Source organism: Euprymna scolopes, chromosome 25 (assembly GCF_053919585.1).
Source record: "Euprymna scolopes isolate OS-2025 chromosome 25, ASM5391958v1, whole genome shotgun sequence".
NCBI classification, from domain to species: domain Eukaryota; kingdom Metazoa; phylum Mollusca; class Cephalopoda; order Sepiida; family Sepiolidae; genus Euprymna; species Euprymna scolopes.
In genome coordinates, this window is record NC_136506.1 from 108,366,373 (window position 1) to 108,387,797 (window position 21,425).

At 36.0% G+C, this 21,425-nt stretch overlaps 1 protein-coding gene across 2 annotated transcripts in view; it reads right to left on the bottom strand.

Moving 5' to 3' along the window:
- Positions 1-8,527, bottom strand: part of LOC145247571 (uncharacterized) — a 50,927-nt gene extending 42,400 nt beyond the window's left edge. The window contains exons 1-3 of one of the 2 annotated variants that reach the window (XM_080109418.1): positions 8,408-8,527; positions 2,693-2,835; positions 30-114 (exon numbers count right to left, since the gene is read on the bottom strand). In XM_080109418.1, the coding sequence (XP_079965544.1) occupies positions 30-114; positions 2,693-2,778 (171 nt within the window). In that variant the 5' untranslated portion in view covers positions 2,779-2,835; positions 8,408-8,527. Of the gene's footprint in view, positions 1-29; positions 115-2,692; positions 2,836-7,966; positions 8,089-8,407 lie in introns of those variants that run through there. The other variant, XM_080109417.1, reaches the window with a different exon arrangement.
- Between the last annotated feature and the right edge of the window lie 12,898 nt (positions 8,528-21,425).

Consider the following 21,425-nt stretch of genomic DNA (forward strand, 5'->3'; position numbering starts at 1 on the left):
AACTGTTCTTTTGAAATAGTCTTCATCACCTTTGTTCCTTTGGAATAGTCCTCATCACCTGGAATTTGCCTACACAGTTTCTTTATTAGTCCATTTAAGGTTTGGTGACGAATCCTGAAAATAAACAATATTGATAGAATTACATAAAGATCTGACATTATTATAGTGTTATTATGAAGGTTGTATTATGTAATATGACAAAGTGATAAGTAGCTCTCTATAATTTTCTTTTTTGGTTTTAAGATATGTCTCAGGACGAATATACATTTTGAAGATGCAGGGATGTAAGAACAAAAGGGAGTAATGTAAAAAAGGGTAATGGACTTGTGAATCTAAAATGATTGTTTAAATTTAGTTTTAATATGTAGTTTGATACATGTACCTGACATGTATTGGCAGTTAAGGAGAGAAATATTACTACTACTATTACCATGACAACTATGCTTTTACAATCAGCAGCAGATGTATGGAGGTGACAGTGGCTCAGTGATTAACCATATGGACTGACAACTTTGGTTGAAATCTAGTTCGTTCCACAGAAACATTTTCACTTAGGAATGTTGGCAACCTTCATGTGATCACTCCTGTAAGTATCCAATATTCTTTTAGAAAGAATTCTATAGAAAGATAGCAGGAAAATGAATGCTAAGAACATCATGAATCATAAATAATGCTCAACAAACAGGCAAAAAAAAAAAAAACCCAGGCAGCACAGGTAACATCAATGCTACACAGTCACAGTTACTAAAACTGCTACTAAAGAAAGAGGCAGGCAATATACGTTGTGACTATACATAAAATTAGAAGTACTTGAAATTTATAGAGAGAAATTATAACTACTTCAAATTTACAAATGGAACCTAGAAATATTTAAAATTTACAAATGGAACCTAGAAATATTTAAAATTTACAAATGGAACCTAGAAATATTTAAAATTTACAAATGGAACCTAGAAATATTTAAAATTTACAAATGGAACCTAGAAATATTTAAAATTTACAAATGGAACCTAGAAATATTTAAAATTTACAAATGGAACCTAGAAATATTTAAAATTTACAAATGGAACCTAGAAATATTTAAAATTTACAAATGGAACCTAGAAATATTTAAAATTTACAAATGGAACCTAGAAATATTTAAAATTTACAAATGGAACCTAGAAATATTTAAAATTTACAAATGGAACCTAGAAATATTTAAAATTTACAAATGGAACCTAGAAATATTTAAAATTTACAAATGGAACCTAGAAATATTTAAAATTTACAAATGGAACCTAGAAATATTTAAAATTTACAAATGGAACCTAGAAATATTTAAAATTTACAAATGGAACCTAGAAATATTTAAAATTTACAAATGGAACCTAGAAATATTTAAAATTTACAAATGGAACCTAGAAATATTTAAAATTTACAAATGGAACCTAGAAATATTTAAAATTTACAAATGGAACCTAGAAATATTTAAAATTTACAAGCAGAAATTACAACTATTTAAAATTTACAAGCAGAAATTACAACTATTTAAAATTTACAAGCAGAAATTACAACTATTTAAAATTTACAAACAGAAATTACAACTATTTAAAATTTACAAACAGAAATTACAACTATTTAAAATTTACAAACAGAAATTACAACTATTTAAAATTTACAAACAGAAATTACAACTATTTAAAATTTACAAACAGAAATTACAACTATTTAAAATTCACAAACAGAAATTACAACTATTTAAAATTTACAAACAGAAATTACAACTATTTAAAATTTACAAACAGAAATTACAACTATTTAAAATTTACAAACAGAAATTACAACTATTTAAAATTTACAAACAGAAATTACAACTATTTAAAATTTACAAACAGAAATTACAACTATTAAAAATTTACAAACAGAAATTACAACTATTAAAAATTTACAAACAGAAATTACAACTATTTAAAATTTACAAACAGAAATTACAACTATTTAAAATTTACAAACAGAAATTACAACTATTTAAAATTTACAAACAGAAATTACAACTATTTAAAATTTACAAACAGAAATTACAACTATTTACAATTTACAAACAGAAATTACAACTATTTAAAATTTACAAACAGAAATTACAACTATTTAAAATTTACAAACAGAAATTACAACTATTTAAAATTTACAAACAGAAATTACAACTATTTAAAATTTACAAACAGAAATTACAACTATTTAAAATTTACAAACAGAAATTACAACTATTTAAAATTTACAAACAGAAATTACAACTATTAAAAATTTACAAACAGAAATTACAACTACTTGAAATTTACAAACAGAAATTACAACTACTTGAAATTTACAAACAGAAATTACAACTACTTGAAATTTACAAACAGAAATTACAACTACTTGAAATTTACAAATACTTGACATTTAAATAAAATATAATTACTTGAAATTTAAATAAATTGTATATACATGAAATTTTAAATTATAAATACTTGTAATTTTAATAAATTACATATGTGAAAAGAGAATAGGAAAAGGGGAGAGACAATCAGAGTGAAAAACCAATTCAAGCACACTTATTAAATTTATAAAAAAGATTGCAGTCATACATTATTAAATTGATTTTCAAATTGACCATTTTTCTTAGTCGCATCTCCCCATCATGCTAAACATTGGAATCGATTTATCAAACCTTTCATTTTCTCTGTGTTTCTGCATGAGTTTTTTGTTGGACTGTAAAAGCGGCTTCTTCTGCTTTTTTTCCTTGGAAGACATCATTTCTCTTGGCTATGAAGGTAAGAATGTAGAATTTGGAGCAAGGACCAGTTTTTGCAACTGAAACACAAAAAGGATTTATTCTATCATTAAAAAGAACACAGATTTAAACTAGTTGAATAGTAATCGTTCTATGGCTTTAACAAAATTTTACTCAATAAAAGTGTTCAAATAGATATATGAAACCACATTTCAGAATGTAATTAACAATCAACCATCTATGCCAAACCAACCAGCTCCTTTACTTAAACCAATTGCCTACTTTTCCTGCAAATCGTTCCGTCACAAATAGTATAACCTAAACTGTTGATGAAGAAGTGCTCTTAGGGGCCATTTTGGATATAATGAAAATTCAAAATATAGACTTTAAGGGGAGAATGTTCTTGTGGACAAATTTAGTTTCAGGAGCAAAGCAAGTCCACAAAACCATAAAATGTATATGAGAAATAAAAAATGTCTTGATATAGATGGAATAAAGTCATTGAAAATTAAAACAACTCAAAAAGTCACTTAGATTTAGGAAAATAGGAGCAGCAATTGGTTTGGAAATTGATGAGATGATGAAAAGGTTTGTTTTTTTATTAAGACAATTGTTGGCAGCAGAATTTTTAAAAATCCAAGATGAAAAATTATGTTCTGAAAAATTAGCATATGACAGCAGAACTGTTCTTGTAAGGCAAAAAATTAATTAAAAATTCCTTTTCCATGGTTTAAATATATTAGCAAAATCTAAGAAGCCCTACCGATATCTTGTCATGTTCATAATCATATGACACTTAACATACCATATAGGGATTTCCTAGAAAGGGATTGGGCAAAAACTTTTTTTTACTCTTTTTTTTTTTTTTTTTTTTTTTTTAAATTTTATCCATGGATAAAATATTTTTTTTTGAAATGAAGACTGAGTATTATGATTAAGTCAACTTTTGGAAGCTGTGAAACATTCCAGTTAGGATTTTTGATTTCTGTGCATTTAGTGCTTTATGTTGGTCCCAAGCGAAGGGGTGGAGGAGGGATTTGTATTTTTTAGATGTCTGTTAATGGTTAGGCAAAACAATTTTAATCCTTTTCTTTTTATAAGCATGAAAGTGGGAGGCTTTGACTTTTTGGATAAAGAAAGGGAACAAATATTTATTTCATGAATGGTAAGTCTAATTACATTTAATTAAAACTAACCAAAGAAATCCTATTTTTATAAAGTTACCTGTCTGTTATACCATAAAGATTTCCAAGTTCAATCCAAAACATTGTAAATAAAACTAAGATGAGAATAATCCTCTGGTTTTAAAGTACAACTGAATCATAATACCTGACTTTTGCTTTTAAACCTTAACCAAAGTCATAAATAGGGCTATGACAACAGCATATTCTTTTCCTTGTTTTGATTCTCAGATATAGATCCATTGATATCTTATATGCTTTTATGTAGAGTGATGTGGTTCTCAGTTGATTAATTGTGTTTAACTGTGTTGAATATATACTCAAGCGTCAAAACAATGAAAAGAATATGTAGTACATACCATCAGTTATTTTATCCTTGATGAATTAAAATTGCTAACATATGTTTACTTTGTGACCTTCTGAAAAAGTTGAAAGGCAAGTTGTGTGGCGACCTTATGCTCACCTTTAACATCATGCAAAACAACTACAATGTCTCTCATGACCTCTTCTTAACACCAACTCTGCAGACAGGACTTTGCAGAACCTTTTATTTTTCAGCTTGAATCAGTTCAAGACAGTTCTGAATGTGTCATGGCCACTGATTTTTAGATGATTGACTACCCCAGGTTTGAACAGTGGACAATGTGAGGAGATATGATTTTGGTGTACATCATCAATGGGAATTTAAATCTACCTTTTGAGGAGTTTTTCATCCTTGTTCAAAGTTATGTACTTTATAGATCCTAAGACCCTTCGCTCCCATTTTGTTTATAAACAATCACAACATGACTGTCAGCAGAGACATACACGCGACCAACACTCTCTGAACACTCCTGACTATGCATGCTAAAAATAGTGATGATTTTTTCAACAACAAAGAAAAAACATAAAGTTTCTATTTTCGCAAACTAAATAAATAATATAAGATTTTAATTTTGAACCGAGATTAATATATAAACAAGCAATAAACACACTAGAAATTTTGGCTGTAAGAAATCCGGCCTGGAATTAATTTTAGTCATTTCTATGTTTAACCAACCAATTCCTCTAACCTAAATGCCTTTTGATAAAATGAGTGACTTTTCAGCAAAAATGTTCAGCACATCTTGGGAGCAATGAAACTCCCAAATCCTGACTTTGATGCGCTCTTGTCAAGTTGTTGAGCTCAGCGTAGTCAAACATCCCATTTCACTCTCTGCTATTGTCTGCTTTCTGAAACTCTCCTCACAGCCTGCTACTCCAGCACTTCCAGCTCCAGTGATTGTCAACACCTAACTACTTATTCCAGTGCCTACTGATGTCAAGCTAACTTTTCAGTGTCTGTCAACATCTGGCTACCAGTTTCCAGTATCAAATCTTGTTTACATGATCTGGATCAATCTGAAGTACTGCAGGGACGCACAAATTTCAAAGCTGCAAGACATGTATTCTTGCTCTGAATGATCCATATACATGATTTTAATTGCTTCATGATTTACGGTTTTTCTGTATGGAGTAGAACACAATATCTACTGTCTTTAACTGATAATCAGTGTGTCATTTCTTGCTGTTACCTTCTTTTACCTTGTGCTAATGGTCCATTGGTACCTTCACCTATTGACAACTGCAACACCTTCTTCTCAGTAGAGCACATTCTATTAAAATAATTGTAAAACATGCACAGGGATGCAAAATTGTGCTGATGAGACAGGTTGGAGCTTAGTCGAGAGTACAGGATTTATTAAATTGGAGTCTCTATTTGAACCCTGTTTAAGAGTGAGTAACTAGTGGTAGATGCACCAGATAAGATGTGGCAACAATACTCCATGCATATATGACTGGTGGCTTTGTAAAGGTATAGGATACTCTCAGGTGTGAGTAACTTTCTAGTATGGTAGAGGGAAGCCACCTTTTTTGCAGCAGCCTTTGCAATGTCCTTAATGTATTTGCTCCAGTTCATGTTGCCTGTTAATGTTAAGCCAAGGAGTTTGAAGGAAGAGCTCTCAGTTAGCTTGTTATTAGTCATGGCTATTGGTAGTTGAGAAGGGTTCTTATAATTATTAAAGGAAAGAAGTTTAGCCTTAATAGCATTAAATGTTATCATTCATTAATGACTATTCTCCCTCTTAGACATGATCCAACAAAGCGTTCCAAATTTGATAAGTCCTATCAACTAAACTTCAACTCCTGTTGCGTCCCTGTACTGGTTTTACAAGTATTTTAATCAAATGTGCTTTGATGAACTCATTGCATTTGTATCCCCTAGACATACATACCTCTGACAAGCTCATTTAGCAACAAAATTCCACCCCTTCACTTCAAAGGTTCCTAGACACTTGAAAGCCTTCTACTCTAATAGTTTCTTCCCTCACACTGCTAGACTTAGGAATTTCCTCCCTATTACCTGCTTCCCTGATTGTACTGACATGCAGAAGTTTAAATGTAAACCAACATCTCACTCATCTCCTCTGAGCATAGTCCCAAATAGTAACCCTTTATGTCCAAGTAACGATATGCTTTGTTTGGGGTGAACATAACTAAATAAATTCCTCACTAAAATTCCTTTTTTTTTTTTTTGTTTTATTTCTTTTGATCGCTAACTTCTTCAATGGCTTTAAAAAGTAAAATTTTTAAAATACATTAAAACGTGTTATAAATAAAGTAATTATATATACTTTGTGTTTCCTTACAAACCAGATTAGTGGTTATGCTTTTACCCCCCCCCAACCCTACACACCTCATCTAGTCCAAAATCTGAAAATCGTTATTTTCGTTTTGAGCACCACTCGAAAACCTCTAAAAGTAATAATTAAAAAAAAATTTTTTTGAGAATAGAAAGATGCTGCACTTTTACCGAAACTCCTTTCTAACATGGAAGGGAGAAGGTGTAACTCTTCTGTACTTTCCCCTAACAATTTAATAAAAAAATATATTGTAACAATTGAATTTTTATAGCTCTTAAAAAATAGCATGGTAACAAACGCATAAGCACTACCCCCCCCCCCCAATAGATTATTGTGAGGGAGGGGGTGAATTAGTGTAGGGTATTTCCCTTGATATCCTTTCACTTTTGGCGGTTTAACTAGTGCAGGCAGAGTGATCTGCGCTATTTTTTAAATCGTATTTTCAAGTTTGATTAAAGTTTTATGATATGTTTTTTTTTTATTTAATTGTAAAGTTGAAGTATAGAATAGGTACAAAATACCCTCCCCTCCCTATGTTAAGAATGGCTTTTTAAATAATAACGTTATTATTTACGTCCGAATCACTCTCTGCACTAGTACCGAAATCTATCAAAAAATATTCCCTCAAGACAAATGTCCCTATTAACTTTCTTCTTCGTGAACAGATACATTTTTAAGTATTTATTCACAAATAAAATAAAATTTCATATACAAATTAGGCACAAAACCATCAAAAGTGTGTGGGTTGATGGTTATAGAAGTATTTTGACCTATTCGTTCAAGCAGTGTTTCGTTTCATCTTCAAGTCACAGTTACTCTACGAGTTACCCTACTTAAAATATCCCTAGTGGTTTAAATTTAATTAAATTTACAAAGAATGTATATGTATGTACACAATTTCATTGAAAAATCGACAATAAAAATTCTCAAAAGGAAGAAAAGAAAAACAAATAAAAAAACAGTAAGAATTCCCCTCCTCGAATTTCTGCAATATTCATTTTTGTATAATTTATTATTAATAATAAATATCAATATTTTCAAATTAGAATTATCTCATAATATATATATATATATATATATATATATATATATATATATATATATATATATATATATTTAACGAGCAATAAAAACTTCTCTGAAATTTTAAAAAATTTAAAAATAAAAATTCTCACGACCCCCCCCCAAAAAAAAACTCCAACTATTTTAAGGTCTGTTTTCATTTGACTTGAAAATAAAATCTGAATTAAATGAAATAAAATAATAATTATAAAACAAATATACCTAACACGGTTACAATGCCGCTTCATAAAAAACATAAATAAATAAATAAATAATTTTTTAAAGTTTAAAACTCAAATTCATACCTGGAAAGAAGAAAGTCTAGTTTCAAAGTCTGAAATGAGAAATTGTCGTCTGTTCCTTTGAAATAACTTAGGTGTTTCTTTTTCTCGCGATGGCGAGAATTCATTTAAAATTTTTTTTTTTTATTTTACAATTACTCGTATATTTATTGGAATAAAATATGCGATAAAGTAAACGAAAAAAAAAAAAAAAAGATTTGAAAATCGTCTTAAAACAAATCACAAAATTGAATCAATCCGACTGCACTTAACAAGTCAGTCATCTAAATCCTCATTATACTTGAAAAAGGATATGAAATGAATTCCTTCGTGGCCTTTTCGAAATATGAAAGGAATTTGCAAGTATTTAGATTGTTATATGGAAAGAAAAAGTCATGATTCTTGTCCAGGATTTCCACTATATTAAAATAGATAAATAAAGACAAATCTCTATAATGTACGTACCCGTGACAAAACGAAAATATCAGATTCCAAAAATACGTAAATTGATCCAAATTTTTATTTTTAAATAAAAAAATCAAATGTTGGGAGTAACCGAAGAATGACTCTTGCCTGCCATTTTTGAAACAATCTAAAAACAAAGGGAGATAGCTCAAGAATAATTCAAAATTGCCAAATTGCCTACGAATTCCTATTAATCGTTTAAAAATTATTTTCTTAAAACTACTTCATCAATTTATGCAATTTTTTTAAATATGATATTTTCATTGCGTCACGGATATGTACATCATACATATTTTTAGTGCCCAGAAGACTCTTCCGCATGAAAAATCGTCCATGGGAAACTCGTCCACGGAAAATTCGTCCATAAAAAAACTCGTTCATGGAAAACTTGTTCATTTTGTTTGGAAGGAAAACTAGACCATATTGAATAAATATCGATTGAAAACTATGAAATTGATGACTGTTCTGGAATGAAAGATTGTTTTTAAAAGAGACTACACCACAATATTTAAAAAAATATATTTTTACTTCTTTGCTGCTGTTTTAAAAAAGATAAAATCGATTTTTCTAAGTGTTCGTTTTCTACCTAGCTGGCTACATTTTTAGTAGTTTAACCTATTTTAAAGCATTTATTCAATTAAAAAAAATAAACAAGTAGTGTCGAGTGTTACATTAGAACAAAAAAATGTCCGACATGAAAGTGTAGGACTGGAACCTTCTTCACTCGTTCCAATACACTGCGTAACCGTCTGTACGTCGAAAAAAACTTGCCACTCCTTCAAGCGACCTGCTTTATATTACACATCACACATGACAGGCAGACACATGGGCGCTTTACAGGTAGGCCATTTATATGTCCATTTCTATTTTCCCCGCACCCTACCCCATGATCTCATGATCATAGAGATGGCAAGGGGATGGCGCTCTCTTCCAGCGGGTGCTTCTTCAAAGGGGGACTGTGTAGGCCTCTTGTTCATTTGTACTCTCATCTGCAGTCTGAGGATCGAACAACACTGTGTCCCCTGAGAGGTTACTAATATCAGATTCGCTCCTTGATGAGGATGAGGATGGTGCAAACCAGAGCGATGTCCCACTGGCCTTAGACCCAGAGTCACTCCTATCGTCCAGTGGTGGTTGCAACTGTGTCGCCGGCCTTAGGCCCCTAACATGACGGGGCACACCTTCAAACATGACTGACTGTTGACTCACCACATCGGTCATTCGGCCCCGTGTATATCTATCAGTGCACCGGCTTCCTGGCGGCTTCACCCAGACAGGATCCTATGGTGCATATGTCCTTCCTCGTTGGCGACTTCTCTGTTGGGGGAGATTCCCTTTTCTCAGACTCGGCATTGGTAAATTGCATTTGCAGGTGCTGTTCCTGGAGAGGCGCCATCCTTTGGCGTGATGTTGTACTAATATACGGCTTCTGAGACGATGCACTGCTTCCTGGCCACAATTCTTTTGATGCTGAGATGGCTTCTCTCAGCAGTACCATTGCCAGATGGCACATAAGCACACCGCAGTCACAGCCACACTCCCCACTCTTTCAGGAACTACCTGACCTGCTGGCTGCAGAAGGCTGGGTCATTGTCCGTTAGCATCTCTTCGGGCGCACCTCTTTCAAAGAACATAGATGAGAGCTGGCGAATAATGTAGGAGGAGTCCTGGCGCCCGAGTGGTTGCCAGATGGCAAAGTGCGTTGGTCTACAATTGATGAGGGTGAGAAAGTGATTGCCACTGCAATGTGTAATACCCATGCCCACTCTCTGTCACATGCCGCTCACTCCCAATTGCCCTTTTTTCCACTGTATCAGAGCCAGGTCAATTGATTGACATGCCTGGCAACTTTCCACTACTGTCTTAACATCTGCCCTTCTTACTTCTGGGTCAACCATTTTGGCAAAATACAATGTTTGCTTAACCTCTGGGTGTCCACGTTGCTGATGAATGTCACTTATATGATCCGCATCCATATTACACGCAACGGCTGCACACAGCTGTTGCAGCATCTCCAAACCTCCCCGGGTATCAGCCAGCAGCCTACCTTATGGTACTCGTGTCAGCGCATCTGCTCTGTTGCTTGCAGACCTGATCAATGTTATATGTATGGTCCGGTTGTACTCTCTGATTGTATCAGCTAGGGTGGGAGTATCTTCGTATCAACATCTCACTCATTGCCATGTGGTTAGCTGTGCCCATCCAGTAAATGTATAAGTTATTCATCGATGAGTACAGGCAGAGTTTGTGATAATATGGAGTACCCTGGCTTGCTGCTGAAGTGCTAGGGTAACTCCTTTCAATGTAGCATTAAGTTCGGCCAGGTTTATGTGCCTAGAATCATTCTCTAGATGAAGCCATCAGGTGTCATCGATAATACTATCATCAACCACAAGGGCAACTCCAAGGGCTAGTGAACTAGCGTCCACCCAGACCATGAACTCGTTCCTGTTAATGCACCAGTTCCCTCACACAGGGTCGTCACGAGTCACCCTGGCCACGATTTCTGTTAGCATGCTCATGAGCGTGCCATCATGCACTTTATCGTCCCAACCTAATGATACGGATGCGGCACAATGTTTTATGGCTGCCATTGCCACCCTGAGCCAACCACACACAGGGAAGTGGCCCACCAGCTTTCCACAAACAGAAAAAACGCTCTGACGAGTGATGTTGGATGGGACTTCCGGAACGTCACCACCTCTTCTCCAGTAGAGCACCCCTTGCTACCACTCATGCACAAGCCAAGTACTTTTGCCCCGTCTTGCAGATGCTTGGGTTCCTTGCATGTCAGTCCGAAGTTCTCAAAGTGCTCTTTGAACGACTGGGCAAACATGAGGCTCTCATTTACAAAGATATCGCCGATGTAAAATGGTCGCCTGACACACAGCCTCATCCTGTTGCTGGATCATGGGCATAATTTCTGTCATAATGCCTGGTACCACGTTGAGACTGAACCTTAGCCTGATCAGACAATAGTGAGTTCCTTTAATTTCCACAGTCTGAAATGGCGACAGCACTTTTTCAATGCATATTTGCAGGTAGGCTTTACGCAGGTCCAGAATTGCCATGTCCGACCCTTGCTGCCACCACTCCCTTAATTTGAGCACACAAACATCATCACCTGTCATGTATGGGTTGACATGTTTATTAAGATCACGGTAGTCCATGACGGGTTGGACCTTATCTTGTAAGACAGCCATCAGGGTAATTAGTCCTCGGGAGGGGGGGAACCAAGCTCATCCTCGGGGTACGCAAGCAGCCAACCATTGTTGATCCAAGTCTACAGTTCTTCTTCATACTTCCCCCTTAGCCTCATTGGAGGGGGGTACTCTGATAGACGGTTCCGTAAGGACATTGGTGGTTGATTGTCAGCCCACTTCCAAGATGTCATCCATGTGTTGGTTTCCCTATCGTACTCCGCATGAAAGTCAGGCTCATCCAGGGTAATAGTGGTGCAAACACGTTTCTCATGTTGGGAGAACTCTATCTTGCCAGTGCAGTCCACAGTGATTCCATCCAGCTTTGTAATCAAATCTATTGCTAGAAGTAGGCTGTACCCAAGCAGCTCCCCGTCCACCACCAGGGCTTGCATGGCTACTGCAGGCCCGTCGCCGATGCTTGTGCTGATGATGCTCACCCCGCAAGCGGCCAGCAACCCTCCACCCACAGTTAGCACCAGAATTCTCCCCCTGTACCAAGTGTCACAACATGCCTTGCACACCAGGGTCTGGGTGCACCCAGTGTCTACAAGGGCGAGGCATTCACATCCGTTAACGCACATGCTCACTGCGGGCTGTGGCCCAACCTCTCTTGGAACGTCACGCAAGGACCTCTGATTTTCTTCTTCGGAAAAAAACTCGGCTCGTAATGTCTGGTTCTCTGAGAGGCCGGCACATCAGATTCCTGGTATGCTGAAAATGAATAGCAAAGCTCACGCAGGCAAGAAAGAAAACAGACACTTGATTTTCTATTCTACTAGAGTTATTTTCACAAAAATTACAGACTTTTTACATATATGTACACTTAAGTTCTTAGCACGTTTTTCAAAATCTCAAATCTCTCTTCTCTTTGGAGACGGCACTCAGGCAGATGGAGGAGGGGTGTTGGTCACGTCTTCAGGGAGCGATATTTTTATCTCGAGATTCTGCGTCAATCTGACTAATTTTGAGTGGCATTAGCATTATATAGTGAGGTGTGTGGTCAGAGTGGAAAAATACCCAAACCAATCAAATTACGACATGCATTTGGGGGAACCCCAAATTGCGGGTGTGCAATTCACCAATATTTCCAGCTTTGTAATCTGGGACCAAAAAATGATATCTATTCCCATGACCTTAAAGGTTAAACTCTGTCATTCAGAACCTCTGGTACTGGATCCCTCAGGTCAGACAATGTCAACGCCATCATTCTAACATTTCCTGTTGTTGATTTTTCAATAACAATTATATCTCTGAGTTTGACAATAACACAAAATATATATCTGATTTTTCAAACAATAAAGCAAAATATATCTATATAATTCAATTTCAAGCCTTTGTGATATCTGCTGTCGTCCGGAACTAATTAAACAATCTTTTCAAGTCTTTGTGATATCCGCTGTCGTCCGAAATTAATTAAACAATATTAGCATAGTTACCCGCCCTTCTTCAGGTCCCTGGGAAGTCTGAAGCTCCCCAATGAGGGGTAAATCGCTCCCTCAGGCCGATCACGTTACAGGCAGCACCTTGTTCAGTGACGATCTGGAGAGAAGACTGGTGTTGTAGCTTCCTCCCCTTGCCCATTTCCCGGACAGGCATGGGCCAAGTGTCCCCGGTTTTTACACTTGTAGCATTGAAACCTGCTAAGCCTTTGAGTTAGTGAGCGCGATGAGAGACAGTCACGGGCCAAATAGTTGGGCCCACCACACTTGTAGCAGCTTGTAACCGTGCCCAGGTCCTGAGATCCACCCTGTGATAATTTCACGGCTGTCGCATGGTCTACAGTCTCTGGGCTCTTTTTTAGTATCACCCGCACCCGCGCTAATACTTCCGAGATGTCTATCTCATCTACTTTGGATGAGGCTCAGAGCAGATCCTCCACACCAGCGGGCAATCCTACAGTAAATGCACACACCAGGACTTTATCTGACATTCTGCTGAACAGGACTGCAAGCTTCTTCGGTTCTGCCAGATAAACATCAACCGTCTCCCTGGAATGTAACTTGAGTGCCATAAACTCCTTCCATACAGCAACCGGATCTAGTGCAAACACTGTGGAGAGGGCGTTTTTGATGCAGGTGAAATCTGCCTTCTTTTCGTCCGTTAGCTGCTGGTATACAGCATATGTGCCCCCAGCGAGCGCATTGGAACCACACATTCCAGACAGTTCACACCACTGAGCTGGCATATCAATTCTGCCTTTTCCACCCATTCCTGTACTGACTGCTCAGGGCTGCTGCCATCAAACAGTGGAATCAGCTTAGGATCAAATCCTGGCGTCATGCCAAAAATAGTTTGGAAAACTGGAACCTCCTTTACTCGTTCCAATGCACTAAGTAACCGTCTGTACGGCGAAAAAAACTTGCCACTCCTCCAAGCGACCTGCTTTATATTACATTCACCCACATGAATCTTGTGAGATCACATGAGACCATTTCTGTTAAATATCACAGACGCCACCTTGGTTTCTATTTTTCCTTTTCCAACACGCATGACAGGCAAACACATGGGCGCTTTACAGGTAGACCGTTTGTATGTCTGTTTCCATTTTCCTCACAGAAAGGATCACATCTTGGGAGTCTCGATAATCACTCAGAAAAAGAAAATTAAAGAAAATACTGAAGGAGATATAGTTTTTAAAAAATGACCCCCCTCCCTTCTTCCAAAAGAAAATAAATTTTGATATTTTTTTAAAATAATTTAGGAAGGGAGAGAGTTTTTTAAAAACTATATCTCCCTCAAAAAGAAACAATAAACAACAACAAAGAAAATGAAATTTAAAAGATTCGTGAATAACGGGAGTACAGTTTTTTATAAAATTGATAAATACATTTCTTTATTAATTACTGTTTTTTCTTAATGATGTAACAATTTTGAATTAAAAATTAAAAAAAATAAAAATGACTCTTTGAGAGATTTTTAACACACATCCTCTCTCCACCAAAAAATGTTTTGCTTTTTATTTATATTTCTGTGTAATTTCTAGTGTTTAGGCATTACATTTTCTCATTCTAACGATATTTTTGGAGTATTAAAAAACAAAAAATCTGGAATCAGAAGGTTGCGTATTCATATCACATCGGGATCACCAATATATAGAAATGAAAGACATGAAATCTCATTCTAACATTTAAAAACAGCTTTATTGGTCATCTTCATTAGTAAGAATAAGGAAACGAGTTAGTCATATAAAGTGTTTCTGTGTAGAGACATTGATGATTAGCTGTTGAATGAGACAAAGTTCGTGTATGTTTGTGTTTGAAGTAGTAGTGGAGACATGCATCATGAGAGATTAGAGACAATACTGCAGGATGAGAAAGAAAGTTTGTGTGTGTACCGCCTTGAGGTCTGTGTGTGTAGATAGCCATGTTGGCGTTTGTATTCCCGTCTTAGTCAAATCCTGAGCCCAAAGGCCGGATGAATTCTGTTGAGTCCCCAGAGAGAAGTTGGGGGAGACAGGTTCGTTCCAAGTGGAGTTGTTATCCGTCCAAGATCTGTGAAGAAAGAGAGAGAGTGTGTTTCTGGTTTAACCTTTTATAAACTCGATCACGTGACTGAGAGCTGGCTTCTGATTGGGCAAGCCAGGAAGGAAGTGCATTCAAAATCTTCAGACGCAAAAATTCGGCCCTGCTTATGTTTATTGCAATTTCATCTGCTATAGAGGAAATAAATGTTGTTATTACAAAAAAAAAAAAAAAAAAAGAGTCGAAATCACTCATCTTATTTTCCTTTGCAACATATTCTCCTACAATGTGTTAAATCTATGTGTGTTAATGTGTGTGTAAAATTACAATGAGATATCACCATTTTGTTGAGTCAGCCATGTCTGATCTATCCTACTGAGTTGGTTCAAGATGCAGGAAAGTATGGTCACCAGTAAAATAGCAATATCTTCACTATAATAAAACCAACTTTATTCAATGTTTCATTAAATAGGAACAAAAACATGTAAGGCGAATTAACTCAGGCTAAAGACACAATACTAAATAACAGGCATAAGGGGAAAATAAATGAACACATATCTAAGGCAATGGCAGAAACACTAGAGGAAAACCTCCGATATGTAGTGGAATGGGGACAAAAACGGATGGTCACATTCAATGCTGTCAAGACAAGCTTGTTTCTTTCAATAATTATAAGAAACATTCCCAACCACCAATAGCTATGGCTAAAGATGCATTACCTGAAAGTACTTCTTTCGAACTCTTCGGCTTAACGTTCACAGGGAACATGAGTTGGAACAGATACATTGAGAGCATTGCCAAGGCTGCTGCGATGAAAGTGGGCTCTCTCTACTGTGCTAGAAAGTTATTTATGCCTGAAAGTATCCTGTATCTCTACAAGGCCATCATTTGCCTATGTATGGAGTATTGTTGGCACATTTGGGCTGGTGCATCTGCTACTAGTCTCTCACTCTTGAACAGGGTTCAAAAGAGAGTCGCCAACCTGATAGGTCCTGAACTGTCATCTAAGCTTCAACCTCTGTCCCATCGATGAAATGTTGCATTCCTCTGCCTGTTTTACAAGTATTTTAATGGTGTATGCTCTGACGAACAACAAGCCTTTGTACCCCTTCAACGTAAATACCCCGACAAAACCGACAAGCAACAAAGTCCCATCCCTACACAGTAGAGATCCCTACATGTAAGAAAACCTTCTACTTTAATAGTTTCTTCCCCAGAACTGCTAGACTTTGGAACTCCCTTCCAGGTTCTTGCTTCCCCAACTGTACTGACATGCAGAAGTTCAAGTGTAATGTGAACAGACAACTTGCTGCTGGACATAAAAGATAGTATCCCTGCAACTTATGTCCCTGATGGTAGCCCCTTACATCAAAGTGGCAATGTGCCTTGTTTGGGGTGAAAATGTAATAAAATAAAAAATACTGAATTTTGGAGTACCATCTCATCTTTCCACTTTCTGACAATGAGAATATAAAATCAGAGTCTCATCTCTGCCCTATCTTATACACAAACCAAATTTTCTCTTCCTGCCAACAAGGTAAGCAAAAATGCAACTTGGCTGACAATTATGCACATGCACAGAAGTGTTTGAATTGTCCAGTGTATTTCTACACAAGCTTTACTTTGCTTGTTTAATCCAACTGGACTACGACTAAACATGATGCAAGAGATTGCATGTAGTAATATATACACACAATAAATGTAATTGCATGTAGTAATTTATACACACAATAAATGTAATTGCATGTAGTAATTTATACACACAATAAATGTAATTGCATGTAGTAATTTATACACACAATAAATGTAATTGCATGTAGTAATTTATACACACAATAAATGTAATTGCATGTAGTAATTTATACACACAATAAATGTAACCATCTGGCATAGCAATGATGTAAACTGTCTTTACATTTTGAACATGGGCTAGAACAACATGTGCTTTTCTTCTTATGTATATATGTTAAATAAATCATTTAATCAGATAATGCCTCTGTTACAATTTACCAGCACTCGACCCTGGACAATATGTATGCATATTGGATAACCAAATTGGGGAATGGAAACCAGTAATGATTTTGATTAAAAGTTCAGAACCGAGATTGTACATCGTTCAACTACCTGATGGATCTTCAAAAAGACGAAACAAGAGTCTAAATAAGAGTGGATGGAACATCCACCCATAAACGGGTTCATTTCAATAATCACATCACCTGATCACAAACTGGACACACGAACACAAACAATATCTCACTCTAATTAACCCCAAAATAATCAACATATAACATAATAAGAAGTGGCTGTAAAGTACATAGGCCAAAACGATATCAGCAACAAATGCACTATTATAGATAAAACTTATCTAGACAATCTTGTCTTTTCTATCTGGTAAGTAAGGATGGAACTACTTTCATATGTGCAATCAATGTAATCACTTGGCGTAGGAATGATGTAAACCATCTTTACACTTTGAACATGGGCTAGAACAACATGTATGTCTCTTATTATGTATGTATGTTAAATAAATCATTTAATCAGATAACAATGCCTCTGTTACAACTTACCATGTCTCAACAAAACAACATTATTACACATACTATTATGTCTCAGATAGAATGGAAACACAAACTAAACATTGTTGGCATTTTTATGCAAAGATGAAGGAAGTTCTGACTATGTCTTGCCTTTATTTATAATCACAACAAAAACAAAACCACCCCTTAAGCAAGTTAAAAACTTCCATACAAGGCTGGTAATTGTTTTAAGGACAATAACTCATGTCCTTGATTAAGGACATGAGCTATTGCTCCCAGAATCATAAAGTACTACGCATTTGAGGCCCCCAGAATCATAAAGTACTATGCATTTAAGGCTCCCAGAATCATAAAGTACTATGCATAACTTTTACAAAACGTTAGAAAAGGGATTACAATCTTTGCGACTTTGTAACCAGTGTATCCCAGGAACTAAAAGAAATATTCATTTAAGGTTTATTTTAAAATGAAGTGTCACATCATGTCATGTTCATTTCAATAACGATGAGTTGTGATGTAATGATGAGAATGTTGATCATGAAATGTGTTACTATTGCTTATAAACATAGTAATAAAGTTGACAATGTTTTACTGCACTTACATTGCTTCTTAGTTATTCTACACTGATGTTGGTGGCAACATAATCTATGAATGTGTTGCAATGGTTGTCTTCAAGTCTAACGTAAATAAATTCTTGATGAGCCGTTCCATATAAGTTATCAAATTTACCAAATTTTCATTACTAATGATTACTATATTGTCCAATTTCTACTGTACACTCTTTAACCCTTATCCTTGAGTGGCCTCTGGGCCTTGATAATGTGGTGATGCCTATGTAAAAAAAAAAAAAAAAAAAAAAAAAGATCATTAATGTCATCAGATTCTTCACCGACAGCTGCAGTTGCATGTGAGGTTTCTTCCATGTTTTGATGAAGAGCCCTTTGTTTATCTAGAACATTATGGAGATAAGAGGCATGTGCAAGAAGTACAAAGGTGATAAGAACCTCCACATTAGCCAGTTTGTCTTTGCAAGGGAACATATAGACAAAAGTCGCCTTCATAAACATCAGATTTTGATTGTGTTGTCAAATGCATTCTGTACCTCTAATTTGCACTCCATGTAGAGGAAAGTTTAGAGGAACACAATGGTATACATAACTTATTTTCCCTGTATATGGCACTTGGTACTGTATAATTCTTGGGGTTTCATATGCATTATACCCCTCCATTTTTAGATGGATCAATGAACGCAATATCTTAATTTAGATAGAGCCTTCTTCACATATTCAGATCTCTGAGGTGATGCTTTTTGTCCTCTATCCACAGGTTCCAATTTAGCTTCATTCTGACACTAACTCTGGTGCTCTTGCACTCTTGGAAGACTCCCTTGTACTGGTTGTTACCATATCATTTGTGTTCTCATTCACCTCTGTCACACACTCCTCTGTTGAGAACATGTGCCCAAATACTGGACCAGTATAATCAATGTGAATTCTTTCCCAGGACTGACTTGGATACTCCCAACAATGAATAGAATTGTTTCTGATTTACTACACAGCTTTCACACTTCTACTCTATGTCTCCATTCATTTTGGCCACCACACATATCTTCTCACTAATGCTTTTATTCTCAGTATATCCTATGTGAGTCTGGTTTAATTGTTGTAATATGTTTCCTCTCAGACTAGGGAAAATAACAATTCTACTACTCCACAGTAACACACCGTCTTTATTAGTCAGTTTCTCCAGTTTATAAAAACAGAGATTTACCTACTCAATTCAATTGACACTGTTTCAGCCATTCATTGTGCATTTACATACCTGACTCAACATTGGATTCATCTTCGTCTATGACTCACAGCTTTCACTTTCACTACAGTTTCCACAAAGTTCATCATATATATTTCATCAGTAGTGTGGTGTCAAATTCTGACTGGGCTCTAATGCCGGAAAGTTTTGTTTTCTTTTATAATTACCTGACAGACAGCCAGAACTCCTCCTTTCTTCTGAACGCCTACAACATAAAACCTTAATTGAAATAATCCAGATATATAACCCTACCTACAACCCTGGCACAATCTCTTTCTTTCTCTCTCTCTCTCTCTATTTGTACCATTCCTACTCCTTAAAAGTAAAAGGAAAGGAAGTGAAGTAATTACAATAGAAACAGTGTAGGCACCAAAAATGCCACATGCACAGAAGATGTCTAGAAAAGGCAATTGAGATTTAACCAGTCTTTGGAGGAGAGGCGAAAAGCCTTGCTTCTTATTTATCATGCTACAATGTGAATCCATGGTGTAGCATCTCCCAGATGCTGTGTGCCCAAACCCTAACCCTAACCCTAACATCCACAGGAATAATGACAAGAAGTAAGAAAAGGGAGGAGGAAAAAGTAGATAATAGGTTGCCGAATAAAGAGCACTGGAGGCAGGAGGAAATAGCACCCCAGTCCAGTTTATTTGAATGTTAATCATGGAACAACATAGCGATGTTGACCTGAAGCCCCTGTTTAATCGTTGGAGAAAAGGACTCAGGGCTGAAGAAGCCAATATTTCCTTGATAGTGGAGTGCTAATGAGGAGATGGAATGCTCTCAAGTGAATGAAGGGAACAAGAGAAAGCATGCGACAACAGATAATGATGTCTAATGTATATTAGGAAGACATTTCGAAGATCACACATGAAATACTAATGGCAGATCACCTAGGAATTAATTTTTAATTCAATTGTCACCCCAAACAAGGCACAGTGCCACTTTGAAGTAGGGGGCTACTATTGGGGACATAAGTTGCAGGAGTATTATGACGGAAGATGAGTAGCAAGATGTCTGTTCACATTACGCTTGAACTTCTGCATGTCAGTACAGTTAGGAAAGCAGAATTCCGGAAGCGAGTTCCAAAATCTAGCAGTCCTGGGGAAGAAACTATTGTAGTAGAATGCTTTCTTACACCTAGGGATCTCTACTGTGAAGGGGTGGGATTTAGCTGCTTGTCGGGTTTGTCAGGAGTATTCACGTCAAGGGGGTACAAGTGCTTGTAGTTCGTCAGAGCATTCACCATTAAAGTACTTATAGAACAGGCAGGATGCAACATTTCGTTGATGGGACAGAGGCTGAAGCCTAGATGACAGTTTAAGACCTATCAGATTGTTGACTCTTTTTAAACCCTGTCAATGAGTGAGAGACAAGTAGCAGATGCACCAACCCAAATGTGACAACAGTACTCCATACATGGGCGAATGGTGGCCTTATAGAGGTACAGAATACTTTTAGGCATGAGTAGCTTTCTAGCACGGTAGAGAGAGCCCACCTTCTTTGCTGCAGCCTTGACAATGCTCTTAATGTATGTATTCCAGTTCAATTTCTTTACCAAAATAGGGCGATTGAAAGTCATACAGACAGATCAAGGGTCTAATTTTGTGTTGAAGCTATTTATTCAAACAAGTAACGGAACAATTGGGAATCACCCATATCAAATCCGGTGCAAATCATTCTCAGTCACAGGGAGCATTAAAGTGATTTCATGCGATCTTAAAAACTATTTTTATATAGCCATGAATATATAACTGTGTATATATAATGAGTATGCAGCATAGCAGATCATGTCGTGTGGTGATGTATGTATAATCTAAAATGTATATGTTATATATGTATGTATATATAAAGTCTTCACTTAAATAATGTGTAATGTTCATACATATACACAAGTGCAGGAATTATTGGAATGTTCATATTTAGCCAGGTAGCATGCACAAATGCTGGTGTAACCTGGTTAGTATCTTTAACAGTAAGATATTTTGCAGTTATTATAAAATTATAA